The 15,327-nt window shown below is 38.7% G+C and overlaps 1 protein-coding gene across 1 annotated transcript; it reads left to right on the top strand.

Moving 5' to 3' along the window:
* The first annotated feature begins 11,117 nt into the window (after positions 1-11,117).
* LOC104227621 (remorin-like) lies at positions 11,118-14,217 on the top strand. The gene is made up of 5 exons (XM_009779897.2): positions 11,118-11,666; positions 12,123-12,170; positions 12,260-12,347; positions 13,507-13,588; positions 13,787-14,217. The coding sequence occupies exons 1-5, from the start codon at positions 11,456-11,458 to the stop codon at positions 13,979-13,981; spliced, it is 624 nt and encodes a 207-aa protein (XP_009778199.1). The 5' UTR covers positions 11,118-11,455; the 3' UTR covers positions 13,982-14,217.
* The last annotated feature ends 1,110 nt before the right edge of the window (positions 14,218-15,327 follow it).

Genomic DNA, 15,327 nt, shown 5'->3' with positions numbered 1-15,327 from the left:
GTTGGGTGGTGGATCTGGTAGTGTTTGGGAAGTTGTGCTCTGGTAGTGTTGGTAAATGGGAAAACTCAGGGACGAATCGGTGGCAGGATGATCCTGAGACTGATCCAGGGGCGGGATGAAGGCAGAGTTGGCAGGGTAAGCTGGTGGTGGTTGCCCTTTTGCCCAGGTCTGGTACATTTTGGCCATCTGCCGCTTCAACTTATACATCTCTTCTTTCATCGAATTAACATCCAACTCTTCCACCTCTCTTGAAGGATCGATGACACTCGCATCAAGTTCTTGGTTAGACATGATCAATTCGCTTTTGGACCTGGTGTTATATGGATGGGTTTCCAGAATGCTCAACAAACTAACCACCTACCTTAGTTCTGAAGCATCAACAACAAACTCGTTAGTGATTAGAGCTTAACATATTGGTAACCGCATATTTGTGGAATGCAATGCACCTAAGTAATTAATCATTTCTATCATGTGTTTGCTCGATTGCTTGTGTCATCCCAGCTTTTCCTTATTTCCATTTGCAGCTTCCCCTTTTCTTTTCTTTTTTTCATTCTTGCCATTCTTTGCTTGACTTCTCTTTGTTTTTATTCTCTCATTTCCCTCTCTTATTTCGCCATTGTTTCTTTCTCACGGTTTCTTATTTTCTTTCTCTTTTCTTTTGGTTATGGTCGAGTCCTATGGAGATTGCCTACGTATCATGACTCCACATGAATCAGACCGAGCGTAGTTTTGGGGTATAAGTGTAAAAATAAGTAATAAAACATTTTTAGGATTTTAAAAAAGCAAATACTTTGATTATAATGACTCAAAAACTAACAGACTTTAACAGAAAGAAAATACAGACTCAAGTTAAAACAATTATTAATACATTAATGCCTCAAATGCTCCTGAGGCCCGCGGGACATCATTCGGTCTCGCCATGGGCCTATATGCAAGATCGCTTTGAAGCCTCTCCAAGTCACTCATTATCTGTCGGACAAACGTCATCATTGCCGTGAAGAAAGTGGTGCGAGTCATATCCTCACATGCTTGGCATTTCACAACAATGTAGTCTGCGATGACTCTGACTCGCTCTCGGATTCTACCCTTTTCCTGAAGCAGACGCCCGACCTGTTGATTCCGAGCTTCTAACACCTGAGTGTCGTAGAGATGTTGATTTTGCAACTGTTGCATTTCTTCCTCTATCTGAGCCATCAAATCATAACAGTGTTCCCTATCAGCCTTGCAGTCCTTGGCTGCTTCATTCTAGAGGGTAGTCATTTTTCTCTTCAGGCTGGTGATTGTCCCTTTATACTTTCTTTTCATTTGTTGCACAAACTTTGAACACTCTTCCGCCTCCTTTGCCCATAGTGCCCGGACTTTGGCTAGGTTGGCCTCAGACTTTTCCAGGTCATATTGACACTCAAGGGATTTCTTTTTCAGACTACTTATAAGCCTTTCATCCGCTCGGCTTCTTTTCGGGTTTCTAGCAGCTGTTCTCATTTTCTGAATTTGGGCTTTGAGGGCTTCATTTTCCTGAGTTAGCTTTTTCTTCTCGCCTTCATCCGCAGCAGCTTGCAAACCATTCTCAAACTGAAGGTCCATGACTTGCTTTTCTAGCCTGCCTATGGTGGCTCTGTACTCATTTTCTTTGGCCAGCCAATCCCATTGCTCTTGTGATGCTCCGACAAATTCTTGAAGATGAGGTCTTTTGGACGACCTTCTAAACTCAACTTCCCTTTTATACCACGCAAGATATCCTGGTGCAACTTCACCTCTAGACAGATCACGCACTCGAGTGTTCGCCGTCAAGTACTGACATTCGCTCCAAATTTGGCGGACTGTTACTTCATGAAACTGACCATCGGGACTAATCTCGACCATATGGAGACTAATGTTTTCATCCCTAGGAACCATTTTATATCTCCCTAATTGTCTCAAAACCCGGTATGGGGCATAAGGCTGGATACTCCTGAGACCCATCAAAAGGAAATGAGGCCCGGTAGCTGGCATGTATATGATCTCATCTACGGGAAGCCACCCAAACGTCCACTCTATTTGACTTGCACTGATGGAACGAAGATGTGATACCCATTCTATAACCCCTTTTGGCAATTTGATCCCATCAACCCTCGTATAAAATTCCTCTATGCAGGTTTTCTCTATCGATCCATGACTCAGGAATTGAGTACGATGGCATAGATGTTCAATCATCCACATCTGCAGCAACAAGTTGCAACAACAACAACAACGACCCAGTATAATCCCACAAGTGGGGTCTGGGGAGGGTAATATGTACGCAGCAACAAGTTGCACCTCTCAAAAAAGTCTCCTTCGGCTTTGCAGGCTGTGAGAGTGCAGAAGATTTCAGCTACTATCATGGGTGCGAGGGTGCTTTTGGCCTGAGTAAGCGAAGTGCTGACAACCCCAGCTATTCGTATGTCGATATTTCCATCTTTCCTAGGAAATACTAAAAGTCCCAAGAAGACCACCATAAAAGCAAAACACCCGTGTTCTTCCCATTTGAGGCGGTTCCCTTTGCTACAAATTTTATTTTCTGGATTGTTAAACCCTCCTATGTAACCGTATCTTTGGTATATAAACTGCGGAGTGGAAAATCCTGTGGCCAAATCTGGGTTATGGACCCCCCTGCTTATCTTTAAGGAATCTAGGAATTTGTGCACAACAACGACTCTTAGAGCAACCAGATACTTGTGTCTCAGAGGAACTTCAGTGCTCCCAATATATCCGGCTATTTCTTCCAGAGTTGGGGTGAGTTCAAAATCTAAGAAATGAAAAACGTTGTGGGTCGGGTCCCAGAATGTAACCAATGCCTTTATGATGTCCCCTTTAGGCCTGATCTTCAATAACCCGGTGAGTCCTCCCAAGTATAGATTGACCTTATCTTGCCCTGATTTACCTAGATCTTCTCACCACATACACAACTCCAAAGGGATCTTGTTCATGACTGTTATTGACAAATTTTGACTCGTGCACATTCTACACATTTATTAGGGTGATTAAGCAAAATCATGACTCATTTGACTCAAGAAAAGTTAATTTTTGAAATTGTCATTTCAAAAATAAAACCCGGCTTTGCAAATACGGCCTTTCAGCACTTTCGGGGAGAAGATTTTAAGGTTGTGCTTGCTAACTGGCCAAAAATTCGAAAAAGAGACCAAAGGTGGTTGTTCTTGCTAAAACAGCCTTCCGGCGTCCTTTTGGGGACATTCGGCTATTTTAGACAAAAATGGCATCACCCTGCTTATTTAAAATAAAATAAATTTTTTTGTTCTTTTGGGCTATTTTTGCAAAAGGGAAGTTGGATCCGATGGGGGTTGCATACGTATCCCACATCCGGAAAAAATCAAACTGACGTAGTTCGGGCAATTCTGACAAAACAAAAAACCAACTCTTTTTTTCTTGTTTTTCACAAAAAAAATCTCTTTTTTTTTTCAAAATTTTGGCAGAGTTTCGGTATGTTTTGGACATTGGTTTTCAAAAACAGGCAATTATCTCTCTCAGTCCCCACATTTTCCTTTTCAACTTTTTATCTATGAACCGGTCAACATGCAAATCCGAAGAAAATGAATGCACAAGTAGCAAGTAAGATGCATCAGGATGGTCTTTTCATTTCGGGTACACCTGTCCTAGACGGACCCAACCCCTATGTTGAGTCTCCAAAGTCAAATGCACATGATGCAAACAAACGTTCCTACTAGGGATCCGGTATGAGGCTGAGTTATTCTAGGTTCAAAACTTGGGTATGTGTTCTAGACCGTGTACCCGAGCGGACAACTCGAGTCGAGGAGGAGGCTACGTACCGGGAACCAAAAGGTCATCCGGCTTAGTAACTTGTCCGAGCCTCTTTCTTATTTCAAGGTATGACACTAACAGAATGAGGAGTCTCGACCAGCGAGCACATCCCCAAAGATGAGAAGAGAAGGGTTTCATAGCAGTTTATATACAGCTCAAATAGTATCAAAGCGATAAAAATAATATTTAGCACATTAGGCCCAAACATGTAATCAAATAATAAATAAAGCTAAATATAACAATTCATCTAAGCTCGAATTATGAACCCTGAACCAGAAGTTCTGGGTTCCATTCCCCAGCAGAATCGCCAGAGCTGTCACACCTCCTTTTTACTACACCCTCGTAAGGGTATAAGGAAGTTTTTTTTTAATTTAAGTGACAATCGAAACGAGATTCATTTATTATTAAAAATTCAGAGTCGCCATTTGGGATAATTTATGGTGTCCCAAGTCACCGGTTCAAATCCCAAATCGAGGAAAAGATTGACTCTGTATTACAGTCCGCAAACATAGAAATCCGGGTAAGAAATTCTGTTAACCCGGAAAAAGGTGTTAGGCATTCCGGGGTTCCGTGATTCTAGCACGGTCGCTCAACTATTATTTTTGGCTCAATTATTTGATTTTAAAACACTTTTAAACCTATGTGCATTTTTAACTTTAAATCGCTTTTAATTATTTTTAAGGAAGATTTCAACGTCATCTAAAACAAGTCTTTGGACCACGGCACATGAAACGCACCTGCAGTCCGAGACACATTTTATTTAACGTTGTTAAGATTTGGATTTGGGTCACATGAAATGCACACCCGAGTTTAGGAAGTTAATTTTAAATTACGCGCCTAAAACAACTACGCATTTTTAACTTTGCGAGGGCCGTAGAAAATTCGCTAAATGGCATGCCTCGAATTCTAAGGATTTAAAATTAATTAAATGAGGGCCATGAGTTTTGAGGTTTATTGTGGATGGAGTGGTATAAATTGATAAGTACAAAAGGCATAAAGAAATTGGTTAGCTACATGTATATCACTGAAGCCTTTTGTTATAGCATACTACAATTCAGAAAGGTGGAGTTGACATTTATGTGAAAATAACAAAAGACAGGTGCCAGCTTTGGGTTCCTCTCCATATCATCTTCAAAAGACCGACTTTTGTTTTCAAATTCTAGAAAGAAACCAACAAAATTTTATAACAACATAATGAATCTTAAATGACCATATGAGCACAAAAAGAAAAGGAAACCATGCTGAGAACTATTCGGATGAACCAGAAGGAACAAAACAAACGTGGGCATACAAAAATGCATTTTAAACTTGATTATAACAAAGAACACTTAAAGTAATTAATTTATTTAACACTATGCTAAGGAGAAAGTTGTAGTATCACCACTATAACTTCTACAGTACCATTTTGAAACAGAGGAAGTTGAATCTTCACATGGTTAATCTAAGAACATATGCAACCAAATAGCATAAATTGAAGATAAGATCCTTCCACTAATGCAATCTATTTTTTTTTAGTGTTGACAAATTGTTCAACTTCACACATTTCTTTAAATTTCAAAATATGAACATGGTGCTACATGGGCTTGAAATCTAAATGTAAACAAAACAATACGTGTTGATTACAAGTCATGAGCCAAGAAAAATAAAAAAAAGTAAAAAAATAAAGAAAAAAAAACAAAAACGAAACAGATTCATGAACATACTAAAATAACGTTAACATTTGCAAATCTCAATTTACTCAATCAAAGAAACATCATTCATGCGAATAGATCCAATACGAAAGAAACTTTATCAAAAGAACCAAATCAATTTGCTTCTGCTTCAATAAAGGTGCTCCGACATTTTTTAACTCAAGAGCTTGAATTACATACCTACAAGAGAGTGAATTCAAATGAATAAAATCTGAAAGTTGTAGAGTCAATACAACAGCAACAACAAAATCTCTATCAACTCTTCTTCAAACCCAAGATTCAAGGCCCGAAATGTTGAAAGAAAAATTTAATGAAAATTTTCAACCTAAATTTCTCTCCTCCCCGTCACTTCTTTTTTTTATTCTTCTCAAATTTTCTATTCTATTTATAGCAAAATTTTCGAGATTTTTCAGATTTTTTTTAAAAAATATTTTATTATTTTTTAATTAAAAGAAATCTCACTTACAAATTGCTTTTATTTTTTTATAAAAAGAAATCCCACCTTTCTTTACTTTTATTTTTTAAATTCTAACTTTAATTACTTTTATTTTATTTAAAATCTCACTTTTTTTAATTTTTAAAAGAGAATTCCACTTATTTAACTTTTCTTAAAAAAACAATCCACTTTATTTTGCTTTTCTTTTAAAAATGCTACTTTCTTTTACTTTAATTTTTTTTAATTTTCAGATACCTTTATATTTATTTTTTAATTCCAACTTTCTTTTACTTTTTATTTTTTTAATATTTCCACAAAACTTTACTTTTATTTTTTTTAATTTTATACTTTCTTTTACTTTTTAAAAGAAAATTCCACCTACTTTTACTTTTATTTTTTTATTCGATATTTTCCTTTTTCTTATTTTTTAAATCACTCCTGAAAATTAAAAAAAAAAAATATTTTTCGGAATATTTTTTATTATTTTAAAATAAAAATTAAATAATATTAATAGTAATAATTCACCTTTTCAAAATTTGTATTTTTACCCTATAATAAAAAGTGTAACAAAGCTAAAAATTGTAGGTTAAAACCCCTAAAATATTTACATAGAAGAAGTGATAAAAAATTAAATATTGTCAAAAATTAGGTGCTTACAATTACTAATAATACAGGTGACGGCGTCCTCGCCAGTATTCTGAAAAGGATGGAAGAAATAGAGAACGAAAATAAAACACTCAGAGATCAGATAAAAGAATACCGAGAACGAGTCGACAAGATACCAGGTGCCTCTAAGCTATTGCCAAAGAGGGACGCCGGTTGATTCATAGAGCATCCGTATAGCGAGGAAGCGGCCACACATATCATACCGAATACCTTTAAAATGCCACAGTATCTCAGGATATATGACGGAACGACTGACCCCGAAGATCATGTGACTCATTACATCACTTCCGTGAAGGGTAACAATCTCACCAAGGAACAAGTGGCGAGACCCTCACAGGAGAGGCATTAACATGGTATTCACAGCTATCAGCCCGCTCCATAGAAACCTTCGAAGAAATGGCAGATAAGTTCGTGACGATGCATGTCGGGGCCAAGAAAGTCGAGACAAGAGTAAACAATATATTTGCCATTAAGCAATCCTTAGGAAAGTGACTGAGGGACTTCCTTGCCCGATTCAACATGGTAAGGATGACCCTAACAAATGTGTCCGAAGGGATGGCAGTCGCAGCCTTTCAGAATGGGTTGAGTAGAGAGGGTTCAAGAGCGACCAGAAAGTTGCTGAGCCGATTGATGAAGTACCCTCCAACCACTTGGGATGAAATCCATAATGCTTATTGTGCTGAAGTCCGAGCAGATAATGACAAACTTAATGGACCAACTCGACGGCTCGACTCGGTGCAAGCTTAGCCCAAGAAAGAACGAAGAGATAACACAAGGAGATATTACCTAGTTTCACGACCAAACAGGGAATGACATCAGCCATACGTCAAGGCCCCCAGCTCATCTTCCTTCTAGCCCATCTTCTTATGACGACGACCCACTAGTCCAAGGACGGGGACTCACCAAAATGAGAGAGGTATGCCCCATTGTTATCTGCTCATAATATTTATGTGTCACTTACAAAAATAGTCTATATTGGAGAAACTCGAAATGAAAGTGAAGTGGCTGCCAAAGATGAGGCCCGATCTGAGCACCAGAAAATTCACGCCATCTTTCAATCAAGAATGCGGACACAAGAAAGAATATTGCATCGCCCTCAGGCAAGAGGTTGTGAACATGTTGCATCAATGACACCTCAAAGAGCTGCTGAGCAACAAGGGGAGGAATAACTTCGCTAGAGGTCGTGAACGCCAAGGCACTCGGATGCCGCCATCACCGTCTCGCACCATCAACATGATCATCGGCGGTGGTAGTGATGCCTCCATTAATGACGTTAAATTCATTGTCACTCATAAGATCAAAATATCTATCACCCATGAACGATATGACGGACTCGTAAAAAGTATCATCTTCGACGAGTCAGATGCCGATAATTTGACTTTTTCTCACAACGATGCTCTTTCCATTACTTTACAAATTTTATATATTGATGTCAAACGTATCATGGTAGATGATGGGAGTGGAGTGTGCATTATCCATCTCCGAGTTGTCGCCCAGATGAGATCGAGGACAAGATAGTGCCATGCCGTATCACACTAACTAGTTTTAATAATGCAGTTAAATGGAAATCGGGTGAAATTACACACCCCGTCTTGGCCGGCAGCATAACTCTAGAGACAACGTTCCACATCATGGACCAAGCCACTGTATACAACGCCTTAGTAGGACGACCAAAAATACATCCCATGAGAGCTATTCCCTCCAGCCTATACCAAATGATCAAGTTCCTAACACCTTGGGGGATATTCAGCATACAGGGAGAACAACGCATGTCCCGGGAGTGCTACTGCATCGCCTTAGATAGCACGATAACCCAATAGAAGAAAGACAAGGAAAAAGAGGCGTTAACAATCAACATGGTCGAGGTCGATACAAGGAGAGGTCGGGGACTTCATCGTGGATCCCGAACCGGTCGAAGCTGCAGACTCAACTATAAAGGACCTCGACTCCGTTCAATCAGACCCCAACGACTCCAGCAAAAAAGCCTACATTGGCTGTAAACTCCAAGAACAAGGTAAATTTAGCCATTTTTAATAACTAACATAGATTTGTTTGCCTTCAGTCATATAGATATGCCGGGCATCCCCAAGGAGATCGCCACACACAAACTGAGCGTCGATCCATTCTACCCCTTGGAAAGACTGTCAGATGAAAATTGAACCCCGCCATCAATGATGCTATCCACGAAGAGATGGAGAAACTATTAGAAAATGACTCCATCAGGGAATCGAAATACCCAAGTGGATCTCCAACGTAGTGATGGTTAAAAAGAAAAATGAGAAATGGAGGATGCGTGTAGACTTTACGGACTTGAACAAAGCATGCCTAAAGGATTCGTTCCTGTTGCCATATATCGACCAACTCATTGATGCAACAGCCAGGCACGAGTTGCTGAGTTTTTTGGATGCGTACTCGGGCTATAACCAGATACTTATGGAAGAAGAGGACAAAGAGAAAATCACATTCATCACTCACCGAGGAATATATTGTTTTAGGGTCATGCCATTCAGGTTGAAGAACACATGGGCTACCTATCAAAGATTACTCACATAAATGTTCAAGGATCAGCTTGGCAAGACCAACGAGGTATATATCGATGACATGTTTGTCAAATTCTTAAGGGAGAAAGATCCGGTGAAGTTTTCATATAAATGTTCATAACTTATATGAAGGAATCTTTTGATATACTGAGACGGTACAAAATGAAAGTAAAGCATCGGGGAAGTTTTTAGGTTTCTTAGTGTCACAATGAGGGATCAAAGTCAACCTGTACCAAATCAAAGCCATCGAAGGGATATCATAGCAATGGACTGCTAAGAAAAAAGTCCAAAGTTTGACTAGTCGAATTGCGCCCTATCGAGATTTATCTCGCGATCATCCGATATATATCATAGATTTGTTGGCGTGCTCAAAAAGGATAACAGCCTTGAGTGGATGACCGATTCATATAAGCTCTGCGAGAACTAAATGCAAACCCGTTGTCACCACCTTTGCTCTCAAAGCCTGACCCCGGGGAACACCTCCTCGTCTACCTTGCCGTCTCCAAAGTGTCAGTAAGTGTAGTCCTGATCCAAGAAAGTAAAGGTACGTAATCTCCCATTTATTACATTAGTAAAACACTCTTCGATGTCGAGACGAGGTACCCACATCTCGAAAAACTGGCCCTGGAACTTGTCATAGCTTCACGAAAGCATAGACCCTATTTCCAGTACCACCCTATCTCGGTCATTACCACATTCCCTAAGAAGCATTTTACATAGACTCGAATTGTTGGGGAGGCTGACCAAATGGGCCATCGATCTAAGCAATCACGATTTCACGTATCAATCGCAAACAACGATAAAAGTGCAAGTGCTCTCGTTGACTTCGTTGCAGACTTCAGCGCAAATATAATGCCTAAGGTCGAGAAGGAAGCTGTCCAAGCTTCTCTCCAAATACAAGACCAGTGGATCCTATACACCGACGACACATCCACTGCTTTCGGATCTGGACTAGGACTCGTACTCGTGATCCCTACCGGCGAATTAATTCGCCAGTCCATAAGATGCCCAGATATGACTAACAACAAGGTCAAGTATGGGACCGTAATTTCAGGATTAAGACTAGCACTTAAGTATGGGGTGAAGCGGTTGAAACTCCATTGTGATTCATAACTCGTTGTGAACCAATCCGCAAGGACTTTCCAAATCAAAGAACAAAGGATGGAAATATATCAGACCGTGATCTGTAAGCTGCTACCCAAGTTCGATGAATACCAGCTCAACTAGATCCCACGTGCCTAGAATGTAGAAGCAAACGGTTTTGCCAAACTAGATGCAGCCACCAAAAACATCACGACCGGGGATAAAAGTGTAGTCTACCTCCTCAACTCGTCGTTGGACAAAATCGAGGTAAGATCTGTAAGTTTAACTTGGGATTGCATTATCACTTACTTGCAGGACGGCACACTCCTAAACGACAAAAGGAAGCCCAAATACAAAAAATACAAGCAGGAATATACAACCTCCTCCATAATGACTTATACAAGAGGACATACAACGGCCCTCTGGAGAAGTGTTTGGGCCCAAACCAGACCCAACGCGTCCTCGAAGAAGTTTATGAAGGCCATTGCGGTGCTCATTCCGGTAATGGAGCACTCGTTAGGTGTCTCATACGGGCGGGTTACTACTGAGCCACCATGAAAAAGACGCCTCAGAATTTGAGAAGAAGTGCGAACAATGTCAGAAATATGTCCCAATTAATCATTATTTTTATAATGTGAGAATTTAAGTAAAAACATAATTTAAGTTATATGTATAAATACTGTGAGAATTCCTTATACCATTAGTATAATTTAACATATTATAATAATTAATTATTATTTTTATTATGTTATTAATTATATTTATTTTAAAATTTATTATTGATCTGATTGTGTCATTACTTTTTTGCACAATTGGTGCTTATAAGTTAAACTAAAAAAAAAAAAGAACAGATGAAACGGTCATACCAAGGTAAAAATAACGTTGGAACTAAGGACCACATAAATTGTTGTAAATCAAAAGTAGTAACATGATTTTTTAAAGAGGAATTTGTCCCAAAATACTTTAGTCCAACGGCTCTGTCATGATTATAATTTATCGCTAAGTTGTGGGAGAGGGCAAACGATGAAACGTGACAGCTCACCATTGCAAGACTGTACAAATCATAAACCAGCTAAGGCCTTAGTCCCATCTGTCAACTCTTCTATGGTCATTTATAAGTATGTCCAAACCAATTTATTAAGGCGACAGTTACCTTCCGCCAACTACTAAAAAAGATCTTTCATTTCTGAGACTCTGATTCTGTTCCAAATCCCAGAATTTCCCTCTAAATTCTGTTTGTAGCCATGGCAGAAGTAGAAGCTACGAAAGTGGAGACTGAGAAAGTTGTGGACCCTACTCCCCCTGCAGCTGAGGCTCCTAAAGAAGCAGAACGTGTTGTTGAAACTCCTAAAGAAGTGGCTGATGAGAAAGCTATAGTTGCACCAGCTCTGCCTCCTCCTGAAGAAGTCAAAGAAAAATCCGATGACTCTAAAGCACTAGTTGTCGTTGAAGATAGTATGATTTCTCCCTACCTTGTCTCTGTTATCATGTATTTTAGTAATTCTTACTATATGTTTGGGTATATATACTCTGTGTTATCTGCTCTTTTCAGCTGAATTTTATGTTTCTCTGAGAGAAATTCCAAACTTAATTAAAATAGATTATGAATAATATTTGTCCTTTTGTACAAAAGTTAGTTTGTTAGTGTAAAAAAGAAAAATAATTGCTTGTTGAAGCAATTGATGAATAATTGAATACGTTTTATTACCCATGTTGAAAAAAGATCCTGAAAATTTTCTCTTTCAGGCTTGATTTGTGGCTTTGTCCTCTGTATTTCCTTAGGCCTAGTCAAAATTTTGACCAATTTCACTTCTTTTTCAGTGCTTAGCTTAGACTGCTCTATCAACTTTTTTTTTTCTTTTTACCTTTTTTATGGTCTCTCTAACTTTGTGCAACTTGTGTCATTCGCAGAAGCAGCAGAACCTGCTGAGGAGAAAAAGGAGGGATCTATTGACAGAGGTAATTTGAACTTTTCTTTTGCTTTCCATTGATTTTTGGATCATTTACTGCCTAAGGGTATTTGAGTAATTTGGTTATATAATCCTCAGATGCTGTGCTTGCTCGAGTTGCAACTGAGAAGAGACTCTCACTAATCAAAGCATGGGAGGAAAGTGAGAAATCAAAAGCCGAAAACAAGTATGTACTCAATCTGCTGATTTTTAATATATGTTGATGCTTATTTACTGAGGGCTATTATACATAAATTGGTTTAGAATGTGTAGGAAGACAATATTGTATAAGTTATGCTGATTGCAAATAAAACAGTGGTTATTCCAGAGTACACAAGGAATAAGCAAAAGAGGTTTCAGCATATTAGAAGTTTTTACTTTGTTTCCCCAGAATTAAGATCTTGTTGATTACTCATGTGGAAGCAGTGACGAAACTAGAAATTTTTCTAAGGGTATTCAAATTTGAAAGAAGTGGAAAAATTTCCGGACAAAGGGTGTTCAATATATGTTATATACCTCTAAAACGTAATATTTTACCTACATACACAATATAATTTTTCGGCACCCTTGTGATCATGTGGCTTCACCACTGTGTGGAAGGGGAGCCTTGGCACAACTGGTAAAGTTGCCTCCATGTGACCAGGAGGTCACGGGTTCGAGCCGTAAAAACAGCCGCTTGCAGAAATGCAGGGTAAGGCTGCATACAATGAACACTTGTAGTCCAGCTTTTCCTGAACCCCGCGCATAGCGGGAGCTTATTGTACCGGGCTGCCCCTTGATTACTCATGTGGAAGCCTATTTGTGAGACACTTTTCTCAAGGAATTTTTTTAGTGTTTCCCAGTAGCTTCACTTGGTTATGTCATTTGCACATCTAGTATCAATCCTTTTTGTCCTGAGCTTGAGAGAGTAAAACTAGAATTTCTTCATGTGTAAACTACTAAATGACAGTGTGTTCCAATTGCTGATTATGGATTCAGCAAGGACAATGCACTAATTTGCTTCATTTACCATCTTTTTCAATTGGTTTGAGGTGATTTATCTTGTGACTCAAGAGGCCAATCTCTTTATTTGTTTGTTTTCTATTTATCTGTTGCAAAGTTTGCACGACATACGGAGTATGAGTTGCATGACACTAGTATAACTTTTGTAACAATTATCATCTATCCCCTGGATCAGTTCTTTGAGAAAGTCCTGCAGTCAATTTTAAGATCTGCATATACCTTCTCTTTAATTTTCCTTGACAAGAATGGGCAATGGTCACAATTTTTACTTAAATTATGGGGAAAAGTTGCCTTTTGCAAGTGTTATGTTTTTACTGAGTATGGTAACCTGAATCTGTTAACAGAGCTCAGAAAAAGGTATCTGCAATTGCTGCATGGGAGAATAGTAAGAAGGCAAACCTGGAGGCTGAGCTCAAAAAGATGGAGGTTAGTTGTCGTCCTTCAATTTTGCTACATAGTCAGTCAGTTGTATGAAATACAATATTTACTGCTATTTTGATGATAAAGATCAACCCTTTGTTGATTATACTATAAATCTCGATATTAGCATAAGATCCTTAACTGAGGAATATTTTCTCAAGAAGTTTCCATTATATTAACCTTTACATATCTTGTGGGGAGCAGGAGCAGCTGGAGAAAAAGAAGGCAGAATATATTGAGAAAATGAAAAACAAAATCGCTCTACTCCACAAGGAAGCAGAAGAAAAGAGAGCGATGATTGAAGCTAAACGTGGAGAAGATCTTCTTAAGGCAGAGGAATTGGCAGCAAAATACCGCGCCACTGGAACTGCTCCAAAGAAACTCCTTGGATGTTTTTGAAGCAGCAAGCATTAGACCTGCATCGATGGTGATTGAAAATGCTTTTGTAAAGTTTGTGCAATTGGAATTTTTTTTTTCTTATTAGATACATTGTGTGATTATGTATTTTAGAATCAATCATTGTTTATTATTATGTGTGCATAGTGATGTATTCCAGTGTATATATCACCTGGACAAAATTAACTTTGCGGGATTGTATGAACCAGTGTTGAAGGAAATCTTCATGTTAGTACCCATCTCCTGCGCAGAAAGCCTCTTTATTTAGAATGGCTGAGGTTATCATTATGGTACCAATTACTACAGATATTTATAACTGCAGTAAAATGTTTCGCTATGGCAACTAATTGAGTGACTTAGAGAAGTCTGAGCTATCCAGGGTTTCGACCACTTGCCTCTTGGCGTCTAATTGAATCCCACTCATTTCTCCTGTGTTGCTACTCCTCCCATTGCCTCCTGCAAATTTAAAAGAAATGACTGAGGTCTGCATGATAGGATACAGGCAAGTGTAAGGACAAGTGCGTAATATCTTATAGAGAACTTTAGTGATATATGCTTACAGGTTTGGCCGCGTTTCCTCCTCCTCGTCGATTATAATCTTTTCTGTTAACTCCACCATTATGGCTAGATTGCACAGGAACAGAGTTGTTTTGTTCATCTTATGGACTAATTTGCAATATTGTCAATGTAGCTTTGTAGGTTATGACTATCAACTGATGGGAGGGCTGGGATTACTAAAGAAGAACTGCTATGCTTCTGCCAGAACCTAAGTTTGCACAAGGCTTTTTGAAGTAGTTTATACTGTTGAACATGTCGATGTAGCCAAAATCCAATCTAGGAGATGTTTTTCTTTGCATTCACGCCTTTTGTAAAGAGCCACTAAAATTAAGTTCTAGTTTAGATGAAGTATGACCCCCTTATAAATGGTTGAAATTCAATTGGGAGATGTTTCGGCTTATATGGGACAAATGTTCTTATCCGCCTACCTATTCAATTCTGGAATCAAACATGCTATTAATATGGGTATCTCTGTTTCTAGAGTGGGGTCCGTAGCTCAAATAAAAGCTATGAAACAAGTAGGCGGTAAATTAAAATTAGAACTAGCATAATTCACATAATTAGAAGCCTTTGCACAATTTGCTTCTGATCTCGATAAAGTTTCTCAGTATCTATTGGCAAGAGGTCAATCATTACGTGAATTGCATTAACAATCCCAATTAGCTTCTCTCACGGTGGAAGAGCAGATAATGACCATTCATACCCGAAGAATCGGCTTCATTAAAAGTTGGACATGTAAGGAGATTTCTTGTTGAGCTATGTACTTACTTTAAAAACTGATAAACCTCATT

Source organism: Nicotiana sylvestris, chromosome 3, assembly GCF_000393655.2.
Source record: "Nicotiana sylvestris chromosome 3, ASM39365v2, whole genome shotgun sequence".
NCBI classification, from domain to species: Eukaryota; Viridiplantae; Streptophyta; class Magnoliopsida; order Solanales; family Solanaceae; genus Nicotiana; species Nicotiana sylvestris.
Note: the sequence above shows the minus strand (reverse complement) of the source record. Positions and strands in the feature narration are given on the sequence as shown.

What these genes read in the sequence shown, in the direction of transcription:
- LOC104227621 (XM_009779897.2), top strand. Translation starts at nt 11,456, where the DNA reads ATGGCAGAAGTAGAAGCTACGAAAGTGGAGACTGAGAAAGTTGTGGAC. An exon ending in GGAGGGATCTATTGACAGAG is followed by an intron (nt 12,171 to 12,259) that starts GTAATTTGAACT and finishes TATAATCCTCAG; the next exon opens with ATGCTGTGCTTGCTCGAGTT. An exon ending in CTGAGCTCAAAAAGATGGAG is followed by an intron (nt 13,589 to 13,786) that starts GTTAGTTGTCGT and finishes TGTGGGGAGCAG; the next exon opens with GAGCAGCTGGAGAAAAAGAA.